Source organism: Mastomys coucha, unplaced genomic scaffold, assembly GCF_008632895.1.
Source record: "Mastomys coucha isolate ucsf_1 unplaced genomic scaffold, UCSF_Mcou_1 pScaffold22, whole genome shotgun sequence".
Lineage (NCBI taxonomy): Eukaryota > Metazoa > Chordata > Mammalia > Rodentia > Muridae > Mastomys > Mastomys coucha.
In genome coordinates this window covers 242480919-242501765 of record NW_022196905.1, presented here as the reverse complement: position 1 = coordinate 242501765, position 20847 = coordinate 242480919, and the positions used below count along the sequence as shown (strand labels likewise).

General features: G+C 45.1%; 1 protein-coding gene across 1 annotated transcript in view; it reads left to right on the top strand.

The window, feature by feature from the left end:
* Cmtm4 (CKLF like MARVEL transmembrane domain containing 4) overlaps window positions 1-19180 on the top strand; it is a 46300-nt gene extending 27120 nt beyond the window's left edge. Inside the window, exons 2-4 of the mRNA XM_031341100.1 lie at window positions 10046-10222; window positions 11880-11978; window positions 13961-19180. Of these exons, the coding sequence (XP_031196960.1) occupies window positions 10046-10222; window positions 11880-11978; window positions 13961-14125 (441 nt within the window). The 3' untranslated portion in view covers window positions 14126-19180. The remainder of the gene's footprint in view (window positions 1-10045; window positions 10223-11879; window positions 11979-13960) is intronic.
* The last annotated feature ends 1667 nt before the right edge of the window (window positions 19181-20847 follow it).

Genomic DNA, 20847 nt, shown 5'->3' with positions numbered 1-20847 from the left:
TGCCTCTGCCTGCCCAGTGCTGGTAGGACAGTAACCAGCATCCTTTGCAACTTTTTTGTTTGTTTGTTTTTTAAAACAGGCTTTCTTTTTGTAGCCCTGATTGTCATTGCTCTGGAGACCATGCTGGCCTTGAACTCTAAGATCTGACTGCCTCTGCCATCCTAGTGCTGGGATTAAAGGCATGAAACACCACACCAGGCCCTCCTTAGCAGTCCTTAAATCCATAAATTTGGCATTGTTTATTTACCTGGAGAAAAATGGAGAACCCAAAGTTAATCGGAAGAAATGGCAATTTGCAGGTTAAGTAATTTTCACTTGCTGTGAGCTCCTGTGTTTTAGGAACTCTACCCCCCAACCCAAAACAACCAAAAAAAAAAAAAACCCAAAACCCAAAACCAAAACAAAACAAAATAAAACCCCCAACTCTATGGCTGTGCTGTTGTCTGAGTGGTAGAGAAGACGCTGTTAGAGACCTGCCTTCCTTAGGAGGCGATCTCCATAAGAGGAAGGCACCCATGGATTTTCTCTCTAGAAAAAATAATGTGTTCCTATAGCAAGCTCCTTTGAAAATGGTCATCACACATGTACTTTGTCATACTCACTTGGCACTGGCCACCCAGCTTTCATGCTGTGTTCTTGAAGAAAACTGAACTGGTGGGGTTTCCTTGCTCCACATGTAGAAAGCTCCAAATAAGTTCTGTTGGGCAACTCGTGTAGGAGTCTGTGGCACAGGAAGAACTACCCTCGGCCTTGGACAGGCCTGAGCCATGAGGGGTAAGAATGCCAGAGGTGTGTGTTTTAGAGCCCGGTAGATGTGCAATCAGTGTGGGCTATTGTCATGTAGGGTGCCTAACAAGGCAGTGCTTCAGGCCCTCTGCAGACATACAGTGTGGCTGAAGGTCTAAGATCTGCTGTTTAAAAGCATGTGTACATGCAGAGCAACTGCATGCCTCTGCTCTTGACTCAGAAGGTTTGGAAGGCCTGGTGCCTCTACTGTCAATAGTGCCAGGATTCTTTCTTACTGTGCCCTGCAACCAGAGCCTGGCTTCTCTGTTTTGCAGAGACTGACCCCAGATCCTCTAGCAGAAGCCCACGTGATAGCTCATAGCAGTTGCTAACTTGACAGGGTCTTGAGAGACGAACCTTTAGATATGTCTGTGAGGGGGGTTCTAGATTAGGTTAATTGAAGTGGGCCACCATAAAACATGGGGGCATTGTCCTGAGGGCTGGGCTGTAGCATTTATCTCACTCTGCTTCCTGAATGGATACCATGTGACCAGCCACCTCAAGTTCCTGCCTTGATGGACTGTCAGCCAAAGCAAACCCTTCCTTCCTTAAGCTGCTTTTGTGAGGTATTTTGTCACAGCAAAGGGAAAGCTAACACTTTGAGCTGATAAAACACCTGTGTCATTGACTAAAGGCCGGGCCTCACTCTCAAAGAAGTCTCTCTGTTAGAGAGGCCTATGAAGCACAAGTGGGCAGCCTTGAACTCCTGACCCTCTACCTCTCAAGTGTGGAGATCATTGGTGCTGCGTGCTGTCTGGACTGGTGATATTTTTACTTTGAGCGGGTTATAATTAATCCCACTTGCTTCTGAAGTCCATGCAGACACTGCTGCTCATGCGTGTGTACACTCAGGTCCTGGCAGCCCTCACCATTGCTGCCATGCTGAGTCAGGAGGTTTCTGTGCTCTGTATGTTGTACATGATCTGACCAGGCTGAGGCTGACCAGCCCATGTTGCTGCTCATTTCCCTTTATGCACCTATATGTAGTTTTATTAATTAAGTATGCTGGGAAGCAGGGGTGGAGTTGTGTTCAAGATACACAATCCATGTATCAAACAGGAAAGCAGACTTGACAGCACATTTCAGGACCAGGAAAACATTGGTGCGCTGTGAGCACACCAAGACCAGGGGTGGACATGGCCTTGGGCTTAGCCTGAGAATCCCAGAGCTGTGTGGTCACAGTGTGAGTTTGGGTGCCCTTCATGGCTGGAGAGCCAGAGTGTACCGCCTAGGCAGACAGCAGCAGGGTTCTCAGTGGAAACCAGCTTCCAATGGACCCTTTCCAGGATCTCAGCTTCTGTGTAGAGCATGACTTTCAAAAGATGTTGTAAGTGGTGTGATATATGTGAGCTTGCATTTTTTTTAATTTTAGCTTTTTAAAAAAAGATTTATGTATTTATTTTATGTGTATGAGTACACTGTAGCTGTACAGATGGCTGTGAGCCATCCTGTGGCTGCTGGGAATTGAACTCAGGACCTCTGCTTACTCCGGCCCCACTCGCTCCAGTATTATACACTGTGGCTGTCTTCAGACTCACCAGAAGAGGGCATCAATCTCATCATGGATGGTTGTGAGCCACCATGTCGTTGCTGGGATCCGAACTCAGGACCTTCGGAAGAGCAGTCAGTGCTCTTACCCACTGAGCCATCTCGCCAGCCAGTGGGCTTGCATCTTTCACACAGTGTTACATCCAACCCTTTGAAAAGCTGACCTGACATTAGGATTTAGACTGATTTTGCAGGTGCCTCTGAAAATGTCAGGGCCAATGTCTTCCCTGGGGGTCTTTGCCTTTGGGCTTGAGAGGAAATATGCCTGGCTTCTTGCTGTGGGCCCACTTGATCAGCTTGAGCAGATGGGAAATGGGTATTGGTGTGGTCATCATCAAGCAGGCTCTGGAGAGGCTGAACTCTAACAGTAAAGAAATGGAATCAACAGAGATGTACAGAGTAGCTTTTGTTTTCCATTAAAGTTTTTTGTTTCATTTAAAAACATTCATGAATGGTTTCAGAGTAAATAGGGATTGGTTCTTAGAGGCCATTAATATTTAACTCATAAATAAACCTGTTTTTTTTTTAAAGTATTAGGACTAAAAATAGTGTTCAATGGGTAGAGAGCTTGCCTAGTTTCATCTCCAGTAGCATGGGAGGCACATGCTTATAAGCTCAGCAATCAGGAGGTAGAGGCAGAAGGATTCAGAAATCAAGGCCATCTTTGGGTGTATAGTGAGTTCAAGGCTAGCTGGGCCTACGCTAGACCCTGTCTCCATGAAAAAAATGTTCATACATAGAACATGAAAAAGAATGTTCATACATAGAAAAATACACTGTTTGGAAAATAAAAGTGTAAAGCAATAGAACACCAAGATGACGTATCACATGTCTGTAATTCCAACATTTGAAAAGCCAAGGCTGGAAGATCTTAAGTTCCTAGGCCACCCTGGGTGCATAGTAAGAGACTGTCTCAAACCAACCAAACAGCCCAACAAAATCTCTAGCAATCATTGACCTACTACATTCTGCCATGTAGAGGAGCTGCTTGCTAACCACACTTCCTGAGTGCTGGGGTTGTAGGCTTGTGCCCCATGGTCAGCTTTGTGCAGAATGGGAGACTGAACCCAGCATTTTATGCATGCTGGGCAAGCACTCTGTCAACTGAGCTACATCCCCAACCCTGCACATGGTTTTTAAAAATGGGTTAAATGTCAGGGACCTCTAAGAACCAATATTTTATTATTTTACTGATCTTTCTTAAACTTGGGTATATGAGATCTCCTTTTTATATATGTGTATAGTTATATATACCTATAATTAGGTCTCTAACATGTGAATTTATTAAAAATGTATAAATATGAATTCTAAGTAAATTTCTTTCCCATACATTCATATACCTCATAAATGTTTAGAATACAAAAAAGAGAAAACTCTTTGCTTCCCTGTCCTCAGTCAGTCCTACGCTGCAGAAGTGTTTACTGTTTAAGATACTGTTTAACGCTTCAGTATATGTAAGAATCTTTGTGAATACAAGCACCCTTACATTTTTTGTGTGTCTAATTTGCCCAATGTTATGTGTTAAATTTTGTTTAGTATTGTATATATGGATATGTGTAATGCTGTGTATATGTGTGGTCATATGAGTACTAGAGTTTGGATGTGGACTCTTTGGGAGTCAGTTCTCTCCTTCTACCATGGGATCCTGGAATCAAATTCAGGTCATCAGGATTGCAAGGCAAGCGTTTCTATCTACTGAGACATCTCACGACTTTTTTTTTAAGGTGTAGCCCAGGCTGGCTTCTACTTTGTGATCCTCTTGCCTCTGTCTATTCCTCATATTTTAGTGGTATGCCACTACACTTAGCTTTGTAACTTAGGCTAGTCTCAGACTAATTATGTACCTGAGGATGACCTTGAACTCCTAATCCTCCCCTCTATCCTAGGTGCTGGGGTCACAGATATGCATCCCCCCCAGCCTTGTCACTTTTCCAGGTCCCACCGGCACATGTGATGCCACCTCCTTCTTTGCCTCAGGTTCCTTGCTGCTTTGAGGCTTCCCTGTGTTCACTGAGGAGAGTGATGACTGCTGTATTGACTTAGTGATGAGTCTATGTGGAGTCATCAGAGCACTCATTTCAGGCTGTTTGTTAGTTGAAGTAGCCTTGTGTACCATCTTACTGGGCTTTGTTGGACCATCAGTCTAAAATTTGTGCAGTCTCACAGATCTGCACCCTCTTGCACACGTGCTTGTTGTTTGTGATACTGCTATAGGGTCGGGCCCCTCACATCCTGGAGTAAGTTCTCTTCAGTGTGCCTTCCACCCAAAAAAGAGCAGCTACAGAGCAGCCTTGTGACTACATAAGCTACATTATGCAGTATATCTCCAAGAGACTCAATTTCTTTGGTTCAGGTCATATCAGGAGTCTCCTCTTGCAACCTAATGCTTGGGGTGAACAGAAGAATTTCCGAGACAGTCGGAGGCTCCATAGGCTTCAAACCATATTTCTCCAGTACTCACATGCTCCTAGTTGGCATGTAGAACACATAACCACTTGAGGAAAAGACTGTTAACTCCAAATTTAATACATCCTTTAACTCAACTTCCAGTTAGTTGAACCCTTTGAATGTCTCTGCTGTTTTCTTATCGTTCGCCACAAGGAGCAGAATTTGGAGTGGAAGAGGGTGGAGGTCTGAATGGATTACAGTTGAAAAGCTAACTTTCATAGGCTATGCAAATTTTGCACAGCCATATGATTGCATTGCTGGGATCCCTTCCAGGAGTTTGCAAGAGGCAGAAAGAAGCGAAGAGCTCTGAAACATTCCCTTCATCTTCTAGAACAGCCTGGGTCTGCAGCTCCACTGTGTGCCAGCACGGAAGAGAGCTGATTGTCTTGGGAAGATACTGTTCCAGGAAGGCCTTCACAGTTGCACACAAGTAGCACTACTTAAACAGCACTGTTAGAGCTGGCAGCATGGCTCTGTGTGGAGAGGTGTGTGCTGTTGACCTGATTTTAGCTCCCAGGTCCAACCAACTCCACAAGCCGTCCTCTGACTTCCACACATTATCCCTGGCAAACGCACATTCAACTACACACACACATACTAACCCCCCCAATAAATATAATAAAATTTTTAAAAAACTTAAAGCATTATTAATTTAGGTATTAATTATTAAGTATTTATTATTATTAATAAAGTTATTAGTATAACTTGAGCAACCAGGCCTTCCCATTCTCTCTTCCCTTCCTCTGTTTCAATATTGACAGTCACAGCTAGTAGAAACCTGACAACCTTGTCAACATGGACTCACCACTCAAGTTTAAATTATTCTGTGGACTGGTTGGTCCTCCTGATGAGCAAAAGCTGTAGCTTTTTTCATTTATGTTTCGTACCTGTTGTGGTTTTAACCCGTGTAAGATTTTACATCTGCAAGATTGCTGCCAGGGCAGAGGCTTGATTTTCTGGTCGCCTTGACACCAGTAGTGGCTGAGGATTTTCCTTCTTGATAGTTAGCTAGTAGGTGGCTTTACCCCGCAGGTGGTTAGTGTGTTTCACTGTGCTGGAAGACATTGGCATTTTCTCTGCCTATTCCTATCCTCTCCCTACTCCTAAAAATATAGTGCCAATAGTGGCAGAGTTTTAGAAAACATCTAAATAGCTATCATTAGGGATCATTTAAATTATACTGTATAGATTTATCTTTATATGCAGATACTATATAATTACTAAAAATAATGTTTCCTTTATTTAGAAATACCTGTGGATGGATACCTGTTTTCTGAGTTTAAAATTAACATTAAAATATGTCTGGGCTGGGCTGGAAAGATGGCTAAGTGGTTAAGAGCACTGGCTGCTCTCCCTGAAGGTGCAGGTTCAATTCCCAACACTTACGTGGCACCTTACAATTGTCTGTAACTTTTGTTCCAGGGGATTTGTTGCTCTCCACAACTACCAGGCACACATGTGATAGGCAGATATACATGAAGGCAAAATACCTACATGTGTAAAAAATAAAAAATATGGATTATGTGTTTTTGTATGTGTGTGCATGAGTTTATGTGTAGCACATATGTGCAGGAGGCCTTGGAGGCTAGAGACTGTCACTTCCCCCGAAACTGGCATTATAAGCAGTTGTGAACCAACCCTGGGTCATGTGCAAGAGCAGCTCTCATTTTTAACTGCTGAGATATCTCTCCACCCATATAACATAACATGTTTTGTTTTTTTTTGTTTTTTTTTCTGAGACAGGGTTTCTCTGTCCTGGAACTCACTCTGTAGACCAGGCTGGCCTCGAACTCAGATATCTGCCTGCCTCTGCCTCCCAATTGCTGGGATTAAAGGCGTGTACCACCACTGCCTGGCTATAACATGTTTTTATTCCCGTATTTTATTATTCATAGAAAGTATCCTGTATGATTGTTTGTCTTTGGAACACATTGAGATACCCACAACAGTCAGCTATTTCTTCCAGTGAAAACCGATAGGATGGAGTAGAGTAAGGCAGTAAGAACTGGCTCTGAATCCTGGCCCTGCCTCCTGCTCCTCTTTACCTCATACAACTTCTGTTTCCTTATTTGTAATGGGCTTATGCCTGCGAAGTCCTATGGTGAATGGTAACCAATGCAAATGCCCACATAGTCCTTGATTCTTGGTAACTAGTGAGTAGCAGGTACTGCTTGCTAATAATATGAGTAAGTATAATGAATGAGGTCCCCTCCGTGTATTTTCTATTTCTGGATAACCATTTCTTCCAGAAACACAGGCCTGACACAGTAGTCTTTGCTTCACCCGGCTTTTTCCAAGGATCAAAAATTCTAGATTAGCTGTGGTTCCCTTCTGTGTTCCTAGACAGGACGTTGGCTTCCACAGTGGCTTTTCACCTGGCTATCAGCAGAAAGCTTTAGGTTTTGGGTCTCTCCATAGCAGTGCCTTCCTCCTGCAGCTCCTTGTCCCCACAGGGAGGAAAGAACAAGGCAGCCTCCACTGTGACTTTTCTGATTTGGGCTTTGAAACCAAATAACAGCTCAGCCCTATGTTCTGTGCCACAGGAACAAGGGTAAGAATATCGGGGAAGTGTGGATGATTGTGGCCGCTTGGAGGTTGGATTCCATACTCCCGTTGGCCTTTGACTGTACTCACCCTGGATGCTAGTCTCCACCTCAGCTTTTCTTCCAGCCTGGGCTTGTGTCTGCATTACCATGTCCTAAGCCAGAGTTGACCCTCCCTGTCCCTTCTGCCAGTGTCCTTCTTTTAGCCACCCTAGAATTACATTGGTCTCCTTGCTTTGCACATCCCATCAACAACCCCCATAGGGTTTTCCCTGAACATATGTCCAGAAGTCACCCCGGCTCACCCTCTAGGCTGTCACCTCGTTGGTCTGTGTCACCATCCCCTCCAGGTTACTGCAGAGGCTCTCCCTCCACTTGCTCTACAGTCTCTGCTGTGGTCCTCCCCTGGACCCTCCCCTTGCTGTCTTCTCCCTACAGGAGATAAATCATGCTGTGCTTAAGTAGTGTTTCCCTGGTACTGAAAGAAAGACTACTGCATTCCCAAACCTTGGCTCTGTGCATCTAGCCTGCCTTCCTGGGCGTCTCCCTGGTGCTCACCAGGCTGCAGCCCCAGAGAATTTGCTCCTGACAGCTTCCCCTTCTGGGCCTCCTATTGCTTCCCCCACCCTTTGGCTGCCAAGCCTCCCAAGGCCACACAAGTATACAGCTTCTGCAAGCCTGCTGGCTTCCCTCAGCTCCAAGCTTTACTCTTTCTCCTCTGTTCTTATCACCAATTTAGCTTCCCTTTTAAACTTCTGAACATTAGACCACAAGCAGGGATTCTTGTCTGTTGTATTCATTTGCTGTAGTGAGTGGCCTATCACATTTACACATCCTTGAACTGTTTTAAAGAATGTAGGTAATAGCCAGGCAGTAGTGGCACATGCCTTCCTTTAATCCTAGCAGTTGAAAGGCAGAGGAAGGTGGATTTCTGAGTTCGAGGCCAGCCTAGTCTACAGTGAGTTCCAAGACAGCCAGGGCGACACAGAAAAGCCCTGTCTTGAAAAAACAAAAAACAAAACAAAACAAAAAAAGAATGTAGGTATTACCTTTCTATGAAAATGTGGTCGAAGTTAGGGTACCAGAAACATTTGTAAGCCATCAGCACACTGAATTATTTCTTGCCCAAGATTATTAATAAGATCTAATCACAGGGTGAAAAGATCATTTTGGACTTTCCCTTATGTGAGAACTGAGTTGATGAAAGGTAGGCATGTAATTTAGACCGACAATTAAGGTTTGTGTTGTAGAGAATAAGGAATATGTGCTTAGAGATCCTTCTTTTTTATTTGTCTATTGGACTAAGAAAACTTGTATCTATTGTGTGAGATGCTGGGGTTCTGAAAGGTGTGGGATTGTGGAATGGCTCAAGTTTTTCTCTACCTAAGCCCCTTTCTCTTAGCCATTTTCAAACTGGATACATTGTTATAACCACCGCAGCCATCTGCTGACAATAGATCTCTTGAACTAAATCTTAAATAAAATTTTTTTATTCCTTAACTACCAAGCCTATATCCTGTATGTTGCCTTGAAATAGAAAATTAATCTGACAGTGCAGGTTAGGGAAGGGTGGCTTTGACGGCAGGAAAGTCAGAAGGGACCTCTCTGTGCTTTGGGTTCTCAGCCCCATTTTGACCCTCTTATAATAAGACTTTCTTATTATAGGGGGAGTCTGACAAACTCAGGAAGCGTAGGTTGTTATGGCCTACCAAATCCTGTTTGCTCTGTGCATATTACAGTGCTTGGTGGCATAGTAGAGGGAGATGGCCTGACCTACTGTATAGGTCAAACGCCTGTATAGTAGAGTAAAATCAGGTTTGGGAGGGAAAACCACAGGGAGGGCTTGGGGAGGAAGCGTTGTCTGGAAGGTTGGAAAGGTGTGAATGAGACTTCAGGGGAGAAGGCCAGACCCTGAGGAGGAGCCTCCACAATTTGGCCAAGGGAATGCTGTACTGCTGGCTCTGGAGGGCCTTGGGGCAGCTTGCCTCTGCTTCATTGACCCCTGACTCAGTTGAGTGGGGCTGGATCTGATAAAGGATTGACATAGTAACTGTGAATAGAGGTTTGGAGCCCAAGGCAGATTAGTTATTAGGTATTAAGAGCACCCTTGCTTGGAGGGCCATTAGCACAGCCTGGGACCCCCTTCTTCTCTGGATGTTCGTATGGCCATATCTACTGGGATCTCTTTAGTTTAATGATCTCTGAATTTTTGGGATACAATGTTGCTTTGTTTTTTCAGAAGAAATTAATTCTACTGGAAGATTTAAAATGTTGATGTTTTCTAAAGTAAACTACCAGCTCAGCTGTTGAAACCCAACCCACTTTCCAAAAGTGTGCAAGCTGATGAAGGTGGGTGCCTCTGACAGCTAAAGAGAGGCTAGGCAGCTTCTAAAGAGGGAGCTAACACATTGCAGAGATAATTTCTTCCTTCTTTGAGAGGGCCAATGGCTCCCAAGGGGCCCATAGCATGCCTGGCTAGTGTCGGTGTGGTGGTGGAGTGGCCGTCACTGTTTTCATCAGGAAACTGACCTTGTACCCCGATTCCTCACCTTGTTCTGCTTACCAGTTGAAGCAGGTCATGTTTCTGCCAGTCACACTGTTCTCTGCAGAGGAGAGCCCTGCCGCTCTGTACTGTTCAGTTGTATTTAACACAGCAGGCATGTCTGTCCATCGATGCTTACCAAATATATCCATGAATGTATTTCCAATTTTCTTCCTAGATTTTGGCCCTGATTGCATTTATCTGCATCGAGACTATCATGGAGTGCTCCCCGTGCGAAGGCCTCTACTTCTTTGAGTTCGTAAGCTGCAGTGCATTTGTGGTGACTGGGGTCCTGCTGATTCTCTTCAGCCTCAACCTTCATATGAGGATCCCCCAGATCAACTGGAATCTAACAGTGAGTGCCCACCAATTGTCTGGTTGTGAGAGGATTGACTGCAGCTTGGCTCTCAGGGAACATTGGAATCTCATATCGTGTATAGTTCTAGTTCATTTTGGTGCTTAAATATCCCCTCGTAATTCATAACTCAACTTATATTGGGTTGAGTAAAATTACACAAGTAAAATGAATCCTAACTTTGGTTTTCCGAGACAGTTTCTCTAAGATTTATTTATTTATTATATATAGGTACATTGTAGCTGTCTTCTGACACACCAGAAGAGGGCGTCAGATCTCGTTACGGATGGTTGTGAGCCACCATGTGGTTGCTGGGATTTGAACTCAGGACCTCTGGAAGAGCAGTCAGTGCTCTTAATCGCTGAGCCATGTCTCCAGGCTGAGACAGAGTTTCTCTGTGCAGCCCTGGCTGTCCTGGAACTCACTCCATAGACCAGGCTGGCCTCGAAATCAGAAATCCGCCTGCCTCTGCCTCCCAAGTGCTGGGATTAAAGGCGTGTGCCACCACCATGAATCCTAACTTAATGGCAAGACACAGTGAACTTGTGTTGGTCCTTCCAAGGATGTCATTGGTATTTATACTCATCTGGAGGACTGGTTATGTTGTTATTGCAGAATATGGGAAAAAACAGAATTAATACATTTATATATTTTTCAGACTATGCTATTTATAAATATTGTAAAGAGCCATTTATAAAAACATTGTTTCTGGCAAGTGTAGTGGTTTACATCTGTAATTCTAGCACTTTGGGGGCAGAGATGGGGGGGTCACTACAAGTTCAAGGCCTTCTTGGTCTTCAGAAGGAGTTCTAGACTTACGTGGGTAACATAACAGACCTTGTTTCAACAAACAACAAAATATTGATTGTGGAAGGATTAAGAATACACATGAAAATACCAGTAACCCAAGGATACAGAGCCGCCAAGGGCTGACAGAAGGGACCTCTCTGTGCCTTGGGTTCTCAGCCCCATTTTGACCCTCTTATCAACTGGCCTGAGATGCTCAGAACTGGTTAGTCCTAGTGACATGGAAGCTTGAATGTCTGTTAAGAAAGCGTGTTCTCAGTGTATGAATATCATGGTTTAGATGTCACACGGGAAAAGAAATGCTGTGAGGTTGCCCCACCCAGTTTCAGTACCTTTGGATTCTTGGGAAGCTTGGCCTAGTCCAAATGATATGAAAACCTTTTTAAAAGGAGATACTAAGCCAGGTGTGCCTGTGCACACATTTTATCCCAGCACTTGGAAGACAGAGGCAGATCGATCTCTGAATTCACCTCCAGCCTGGTCTACATAGCAAGCTCCAGGCCAACCAAGGATATACATCAAGACCTCATCTTAAAAACTAAACTAAAAGATAACACCAGAAAGCTGTGGGTGGCTTAGTGGTAGCATCTTCCATATGTTAAGGACCTGGGTGCAGTGCCCAGCACTGCCGACTAATAACCCAAACTCTGAACGGTAAGCAATGTTGCCAGTTTTGGTTGTGCTTTAAGTCAAGCCTTAGAAATGCCACAGGTAAAGGTGTATTGTAAACTGTTCTGCTCTCTTCCTCTGTGAGAGAAACCCTGAGGCACCAGAGAAATGGTCTTCAGGGCCTTAGTTGGAAAGTTCTTCCATTGTTTTGCAAGTGACTCTACTTTTTCCTCTTCTTTAGGATTTGGTCAACACTGGACTCAGCACTTTCTTCTTCTTTATCGCCTCAATTGTATTGGCTGCTCTAAACCATAAAACCGGAGCAGAAATTGCTGCCGTGGTAAGCAGATGGGATTGGTTTAAATCACACTGAGTTTGTACCTTCTGAGCCTTGTTCTCCTCTGTCCCCTGGCATGTGTCTCATTCCCCCTCCTTTAATGTTTGCTATCCTGGCCTTGGGGGACCAAGAGATGAGGGGTGCCGGTCAGATAATAGAGAGGGCTCACTCTGCATGCTCTGTGTTTCTGCTTGTGTTGATTTATAAAGAATAGGGATCACTTTTGTGAAGGGTGGTGGAGCATAGGCGGCTTGAAGAACCACAGACATGGGGCGAGCAACACGGTTTAGCAGGTAAAAGGCACTTGCTTCCAAGTCTGATGACCTCAGTCCCACCTCCCACCTCCCACCTCCACCTCCACCTGCATGACTCTTGCTGCCCCCATAAGAAGGGAGAGCGAGAGATTAAACAAACAGTGTAGGTCCCATCTCCAGGTCCTACATGGAAGGAAAGACTGGCTCCTACAGATTGCTCTCTTATGTGCCATGGTGTGGACCCCCAACACACCAAAGAATGAATGCATATAATAAGCAATTTGTTGAAAACCACAAACCTGACTGCCCTTCCAGCATGATCAGGAGATCCATCAAGCTTGACTAAATAATTACAACCCTACTTCGTCTTGCCTGGTACTGCCCAGGTGAGAAGCAGTAGGAGGATGTGGTGCTACAGAACATGGCGCGATGGCTTAATATAAGGTTCTCATGTATGACTCTGTTCTTTCTGTATCATATTTTGTCTATAATATATTTTTACTTGTGGAACCAGTGACCACGAATTACAAGCAATAAAAGAAATACTTTTGTGATTTAAAAATAAAAAACGTTCAAGGCCAGGCATGGTGGTACACACCTGTAATCCCAACACTCAGGAGGCGGAATTGCCTTAAATTTGACATTATGGTTTACATAGGGAGTTCTGGGTTAGCCAGGCCTATATAGTGAGATCCTTAAAATAATATAATAGTAACATTAAGAAATATTTTTCAAAAGTGGGCTGGAGGGCTGGTTTAGTGGGTTAGTGGGTTAGTATTCGCCATGTAGGTATGAGACACTGGACATGGTAGCAGGTATATCCACAATCCCAGTGGTCCTAAACAAGGTGTGGAGAGGGAAGTCCCCAGAAAGGAGCTAACATGTCACAAGGTAAGCAGTGTAAGGCTGAAGAGCCAAGAGGTTCCTCATGACCCGAGCTCTTCTTCTTATCTTCCATTCCCAGGGCATCTAGGCAGTTAGCATGCCCAAGGCTGGAAACTTTGTCTTAAACACGAAGGGACTGACACCCATTCTGACCTCCGTATGCATGACATCCACTGCCCCCATAGAAAGGGAGAATGGGAGATTAAATAAACAAGCCGGACAGTGGTGACACACACATTTAATCCCAGCACCTAGAGGAAAGTCATTCTCTTGAATTTGAGACCAGCTAGACCTACAGAGTGAGTTCCAAAACACTAGGGATACACAGAGAAACCCTATCTTGAAAAACAGCAACAGCAGCAGCAACAACAAAAGGAAAGAAAGAAGGAAGGAAGGAAACAGATTTAAAAGGTTTCAAAAAACCCTCTAAGTTGTTTTCATGCTAGGCTGGAGTTTCTGTGGGTCAGAAGCTAGACTAGCTCTTACTAGAGCCTCAGCCAGATATCAGCTACGCATTGAGCAGGGTTAGGGATCTGGTATTGCTGGAAGGGGCTGCACACAGCCTGGGTCCCTATGAAACACTCAGCTTCAGGGGGGCTGGAGGCATGGCTCAGTGGTTAAGAGCACAGTCTGCTCTTCCAGAGGTCCTGAGTTCAGTCCCCAGCAATCACATGGTGGCTCACAACCATCTCTAATATGATCTGATGCCCTCTCTGGCATGCAGGTGTACATGCAGGTAGAGCACTCATACATAAAGTAAACAAGTAAATCTTAAAGTGGATCGGGGGGAAACCCAGTCAGCTTTGGGGCACATGCACAAAGGTAAACTGTGACTGTGTATTTTAGATATTTGGCTTCTTGGCAACAGCAGCCTATGCAGTGAGCACGTTCCTGGCCGTGCAGAAATGGAGAGTCAGCATCCGCCAGCAGAGCGCCAATGACTACATCCGCGCTCACACCGAGTCGAGAGATGTGGACAGCCGCCCTGAGATCCAGCGCCTGGACACATGAGAACATCTGGAGTCCTCCCACTGCCCTCATGCCCGTCCTTCTAATCAAATTTTCTTTCTCTTAGCACGTCAGATTTTTGTGTGAACCAGCTGAATTTTGTCCTGTTCGGTAAAAGTTCACTTTGGGAAAGGTTGCCTAGAGAGGCCCAGTGACTGATCTGTGATGGGCCAAAGAGGCCAGGTCCTCTGGCATTGGGTGCCTGTAGGAGCAGCCAACTTTATTGACTGCTCTAGGTCTTAACTGTCCATCTCAGAATGCACCGTCTCACCTGACTCTGAGCCACCCTGTCATGTGTATTTGTGATGAGTCAAAACCTTATTAAATGGCATTGAGAAGGGAAATCTATGTCACAAGACAGAAGCACAGGGACGGGACAGCCAGTGAGGTACGTGGACAGTGAGCTGGGGTGCTGAGTCTGTTAGACCCACCCTCCTTGTGCTCTATTCCCAGAGCATCTAGGCAGGCAGCATGGTCAGAGTGGGACTCTGAGGGTTGACGAAAGGATGTGCTCCTGTAACTTCCTTGCCAGGCTTGTATGTTACAGGGATAGGAAAAGCTAGTGTCCTATGGGGACAGCTCTGTGAGACTGACTCCCCCCCAGAACAGTGACCATTTGTCTCCTGCCCTGCTGAGAAATCACTTGATTCTTCCTCACGTGAATCACCTTCCTGTGAGCCATACTTACCTTCCAGGATGGGGGAACATCATGTTTGCTGGGGTCCTGCCTACCTTACTTAAATATCCTGAGGCTGAGGTGCAGTTTCGGCACTTTTACCTTCTCAGGTGAAAGCTGCAGAGGAAGCAGCCTTCCCGTTAGCCCAGGCACTTTGTCCACTTGCTGGTCTTATAGATCACATGTGTGTATGTGTGTGTTACAGAGTGGCACACTCAAACTCACACTTCTATTGTGTGGACATGTGTAATTTTCTGAATATCTGAGACAAGCTCTAAAGTGATTTCGACCGAGTCAGTTTATCTAGGATTTGGAAATACTTGAATCTGCACTAGGATGCGTCCTTCCACAGATGTTCCATAAGGCACTGCTGCCATTCTGGGCACCGGAGTGTCTTCACTATGATCAAAAGTCCTGGAACATGTTAGGAATCCTAGTTCTATATGGCTTTTGGATTGGTTCTTGATAAACTGAAGATTATTTTTATGCTGAGTGAATTAAACAGGCCCCTATGATGCTGTAATTTTGTTGCTAGAGACTATATTTTTTTTGGAAAGTTGTTTTAACATGTCAGGTTCTCACTCTGAACTGTTGATGTTTACAGATCTTGTAGCTCTAAGATTTTGTGGCTAGCCTCACCAAGGAGAAGATATGGCTGGCGGGAGGATAGTGTGGTGGTAGGTGTGGTGGTAGAGAGCCCCCACTGTCACCTAAGGACTGTTCACAACCTGAGCGCTGTCCTTCGTAGTTTATAACCCAGAAGTGGGTGGCAAGGCTGGGGAGGAGTCTGAGGAGGTGCTCCCTGGGCATTATTCAGGTAAGAGCAGTGTCATAAGGTTGAATGGCAAAGAGTGGCTATTGTCAGACCCCACTGCAGGGCTCAGGAGTCCACAGGAAATAGGGTCAGCCTGTGTCTAATTGGGGGCAGGGTGGGGGAGTACTAGGAGCTGGCTCCCTAAACCCAATATCCAGTGTAATCCAGTTCTGCTGCAGTTCCAGGTTGGCAGTAGTCCAGTCCCATGTTCAGAGGATGACCCAGCTAGTCTGGTATACCTCCCCTCCCTGCTTCTCTTCTCCTCCAGAGGTCAGCCAGGGTCTGGCCCTTGCCCAGCTCCTGATGGAGAGCTTTCTGTTTGCTGGACGTGTTGAATCAGTCGGTCAGTGCACATTGTGCTTTACCAACCGGAACCTGTTGTGTGTTGTGATATGGGGGGATGGATGCCATCTTGATTTTTATCTGTTAGTTTTACATTTTGCCTTTGTTGAGTATGCCTATATAATTAAAATCGAGCTTTTCTGCCTCAGAGAATTCCCTTTAAAACAGGGTTGCAAAGACTCGATCAGTATCAGCGTCCCACTTGGAAGGACCACCCTTATGGGCCTCAGGAAAACGCCACCTTTGAAGTGAGGCAGAAGAAAAGAAGCATTCAGATGGGGTTTCTGCTCATTTTTCCATGGCCCTTCAATAAACCCGTTTTATCCTGTGATGAAAGGAGGCCTTCTGAGGAAGCGTTGTTGGCTGAAAGAAATGATCCTGAGACCCACTGAGACCATGAATACCAATAAATGATAAAATGTGGTTTCTTAGGGCCTAAGAGACTTGAGAGCAGTTTGCATCTTAGTGACAGAATCATTGTAATATTTGTATCCTGGTAATTATTTAATATCCTTTGTGCTATGAAGCCCCCCCACCCCCGTGACTTTTGTATATGTATTTCCTTGTGCTATTTAACTAGCTCCAAAGAGGCCGAACATGGCTTGTGCATGTTCTAATAGTGTGATGCACAGCCCTCCTCGCCTTTACAGTCAGTGTGGTGAGGAAAAGCCATGAAGGTAATATGGCTGTCAGTGGTGAATGCAGAGACGCCTGTAATCTTTCCTGTGTGCCTCTGTACAAACAGAAGGTAATAGATTTGAGGTTTTTAAAACAACCTCTGTAAATTGAAAAAGGCATATTTTTGTATTTATTAAGTCTACTGTGGACCAATGCCACTTAGGTTTGGAGCATTGTAAGTCAAACTTATCAGTCTCCATTTCCTGATGGGATGGAATTCACTTTCTCAGTTGGAGAAAACACGACAAGAAATGCAGTTGTTGGGAACATCTGGTGTGTTCATGGAGACCTGGGGTTGCAACCCTCTGGCATTTGGTGGTTTGGATGGATATTAACTCACCTTCACAGACAGTGCATTTTGGCATGGTTTATCTCGACTGAATGCCAGCTACCACTTTTCTCTACCTTCCCTGCCAAAGGCTCAGAGGGTAAGACTGCAGTCAAGAAAACCTAAAGATACGTATTGGCTCCTAGGAAAGGCAAACATAGTGAGGTAATGAATTCTTTTCAGAGAAGTTCTGCTTAAAGTAGATAGCCATGCAGTGCAGATTGCTTTTTTCTACAGAAAAAGCAAGAATGCAGTAAGCTGCCCACATCTTTCTTAGCAATATGCTAAAGTACCAGCGTGGGCAGAGCCTGGGCATAGGAACCAGCAAGGATGAACTACTCACTGAGCTCTCTGAGAAGGACCATAGGCTCCTTCTCTAGACCCTTGCAGAAGACTTACGGGCAGGCCTGGTATGCCTGGCCTCCCACCCTGTTCTCCATGCTTCTGGAGAGGATTTCATGACTCAGTTGAAAACATTTCTCTCTCTTTTCTTCCTTCCTTCCTTCCTTCCTTCCTTCCTTCCTTCCTTCCTTCCTCCTTCCTTCCTTCCTTTCTTTCTTTCTTTCTTTCTTTCTTTCTTTCTTTCTTTCTTTCTTTCTTTCTTTCTTTCTAAATTTAAATTTCTTTTATCTTTGAAGTTTTTCTGTTGGTTCAGGCAGTCTTAGAAGAAATGAAGACCTAACTCTCTTGTCCCTGCATGTATGTGAATTCTTGCTGTGAATGAGTCTTGACCATCCCTCTATGTGACACAAACTCACCTTCTCTTGTAGATTTGCATGTACTGTTTGGAGGAAATCTCTTGCCTATCTAAGAGGGGGCCTGAGGATTCATCCCTGCTCGTGTCAGATTCCCTGTGGGTCAGTCTTAGGAACATGGAGACTTGTGTCCAACCTGTAGTGACATAGGTGGTCCCTACTCTGCCATCTGTGTTCAAAACACAGAAGTCCCATGCCTAGGATGCTCCTACCTAGCTGCCTTTTTCTGAATATGTCATCTACACAGCAACAGTGACATTAAACAGGTAACAGTGAGGCGTGGGGGGCATATACTTTCTATGTAGAGAATTGTTGACTGATTCTCATGAGCTCAAAAAAAAAAAAATGCTGCTTCTAGTGTGCAAAGTTTCCAGGTACCTTTTAGTTCCTCATAAAGTTGCAGAGTCTGAGGTTCCTCTTGCTGTCTGGTTTTATCAGCACCAACCCCATAGCAGGGCCAGCTGGGCAGAGTCTAGTTTGGTGGACACATGAAGTTTGCATGACAGGGGGCTGGGGCTAGGGGAGGAGGCTTCAGCAGCCGCAGTGGGGCGACATAGCACTTGATGTGTTGTTCATAACCCCCGCTGCCCTAGAAACGTGTCCTTAGCCTCCCCCTCTTCAGACGAGTGAGGTCTTTTGTGCTCCTGAATGGACTTGAGGGCAAGGGCTGAATGTTGAGTCTGGTGCGGCATATAGTCTGGATCTGAGCAGGTGACAGATCTGCCTCAGGTGCACGCCAGGCAGGATGCAGGCATAACAGATCTCTTCTCTGGGCTTTCTGACTCCTAAAATCTATTGTTTCTCTCTTCTCAGCAGACATCTTTAAAATAATCAGTTTTATGTGGTTGAGAAAGTAATTTGGAATGTCTGACCTATCAATGTTTATGTAGACATTGTCTCTGAAAGAAAGTAGCATCAGTGTTAGATCTAGAATTTTCTTCTAAAAGGGGATGTTGTATTGGATTTCTTGCTGATCAGTATAGCATTGGATATAAGTTCTCAGGCTTTGGAACTTTTCTTTTTCCCTTTCTAGTTTTCTCCTAAGAGTAAAGGGGTGGAGGGGGCCCAAGCCCATTGAGCTCAAAGCACTAGCCACTGCACAGAATCAAATTTAGACCATAGGTTCTTGAACAGTATGTTTGTGTCATTAGTTTACCTTGTCTCCCTCTTTATTGGCCTTGGTTAGGGGTTCATATCACTTGGACTGTGGAGCGCTAGCAGAACTTGTCTGGCTGTGGTTATGGTAAGAACATGTCTGGAGCCACCTCAGGGGTGAAAGCTTTGTTTTCTTTCGTAATTGTGTCTGATACCCCAGCAGGAAGTGCCTGGCCCCTCCTTTTTAATCAGAAACCCAGGGAATCTGCCTTGGAGAAAGGTCAGTGAAGGGAGACTTGTGGTCACACCAGCCCAAGGCAGGGCCAGGCCTGCTGGACGCTGCTTTCTTTTACCACCCAGCTTTGCTTCAGTTCTTACAGAACTGATTTAGCAAGTTACAAAACCCTGTCCCCTTTCCATGGCACTGAAGGGTACAGCAAGTCAGAGCTTAAAGAATTGGCTAGGTCACAGGGTAGAGAGGATGAGAGCAAGGTGTGTTGTAACCCAGGCCTACCTGTTCCAACTCTGTCATAACTTGTTTATGAGAACAATCGTTTTCATTCATATATAACTTGTTTAAAAACTAATTCAAATAATAAGGAAGTTGACCCAGTTGCCTAAAATCATTGCTTATTGATAACTTGGTTTTGACACGGTTCCATATGGAAGAATGCTAGGGAGCGAAGCTGTCTGTGTATGTTGAAGTTTGTAGGAGTTTAGGAACCCATGGAAGAAACACTAAGCTATTTATTTGTCTGTCTGTCCTTTTTTTCCTAGGTAGGCAGTTCTGACTCTGTATATTTTGACAGATAACCACTTCACCTTTGGTGCCTTCCATGTGTCACATAAGCACTCTTGTCAATCATGGAATTGGGGTGGGGATGTACATTTGGTTAAAACAGATAACACTATTTTTGTAGCATGATTGTGTCCTTTCGATATTGCTTTCCACAGGATGGGTCCTGACGTTTGGGCCATTTCTTCTTAAACTTCCTATGTATTTTTCAAAACAACCCCCCCCCCCCCGCCCCTTGCACTGTGCTCTTCCCACACTGCACTTCTGCTGATTTAGTCTGAGAGCCAAGCGATAGTTCTGAAAAGAGTCCCATTCTTGTAATTCTGTTTGACACTGTTTGACAGTTTGTAAGACTGGAAGAACTGTTGCTCACCAACAGTGAGAGGAAAGTGGTCTCATTTTTTCACAAGTTTCAACCATGCGCTGCCTTCCTGCTTGCTGGGTCTGGTGAGAGCTTGCCCTCCCATCCTAGCCAGTCAGTCCTAGGCTGCTGTCTGGCCTGTCTCCTAGGATAGATAGGCTAAGTGTCGCTAGGTCCTGGCAGCACTTCAGCCTGGTTCTGGGATTCGCCCCACTTGGTTTTAGGGAGCATTGTGGATGCTGCTGGTGGGTTTCTGGATAGTCTGAATGCAGGTCCCATGCTGTGGAGGGCTAGGGGAAGCCAGGGCACAGGGTAACCTAGACACCCATTCTGTCTTCCTGACCTTCTACCATGGAGTTGTCTGGTCAGGAAAAACTCACTGAGCCATTGTTGAGTAAGGGTACGGATCCTCTGAGATATGAACTCTTGTAGCTCTTTGACTTTTGTCCTTTGAAGAGTTAAAACGTAATTCTGTGACAACAGAAGTCATTACGTGGCCAAATGACAGCTTTCTGCCAGGACTGGCCACTGCCACTCCATTTAATAGTGGCACCCTTGGGAGACAATGTTAATAGTTACCACATTTTGTTTCTTGAGTTGGATTTTCTTTAAGGCAGGGTCTTGCTAGGCAGTCCTGTCTGACTTCTAACTTATAGCAATCTGGGGTGGCACACAGAAGTGGACCACCATGCCCAGCTAAAGTTTGGCATGGGAATTCCAAGATGAGGGCCATTTAAAAAACTTTAATTTGTGTTGTTTGCAGTACTATGCTTCCCATCCTGACCCACCTGACATTGCCACCATGGGTGAGCCTCCCTTGACTCCCAGGTTTGACCCTGTGCATTTCCAATGATGTGGGGGAGCCATGGCATTTGCGCTC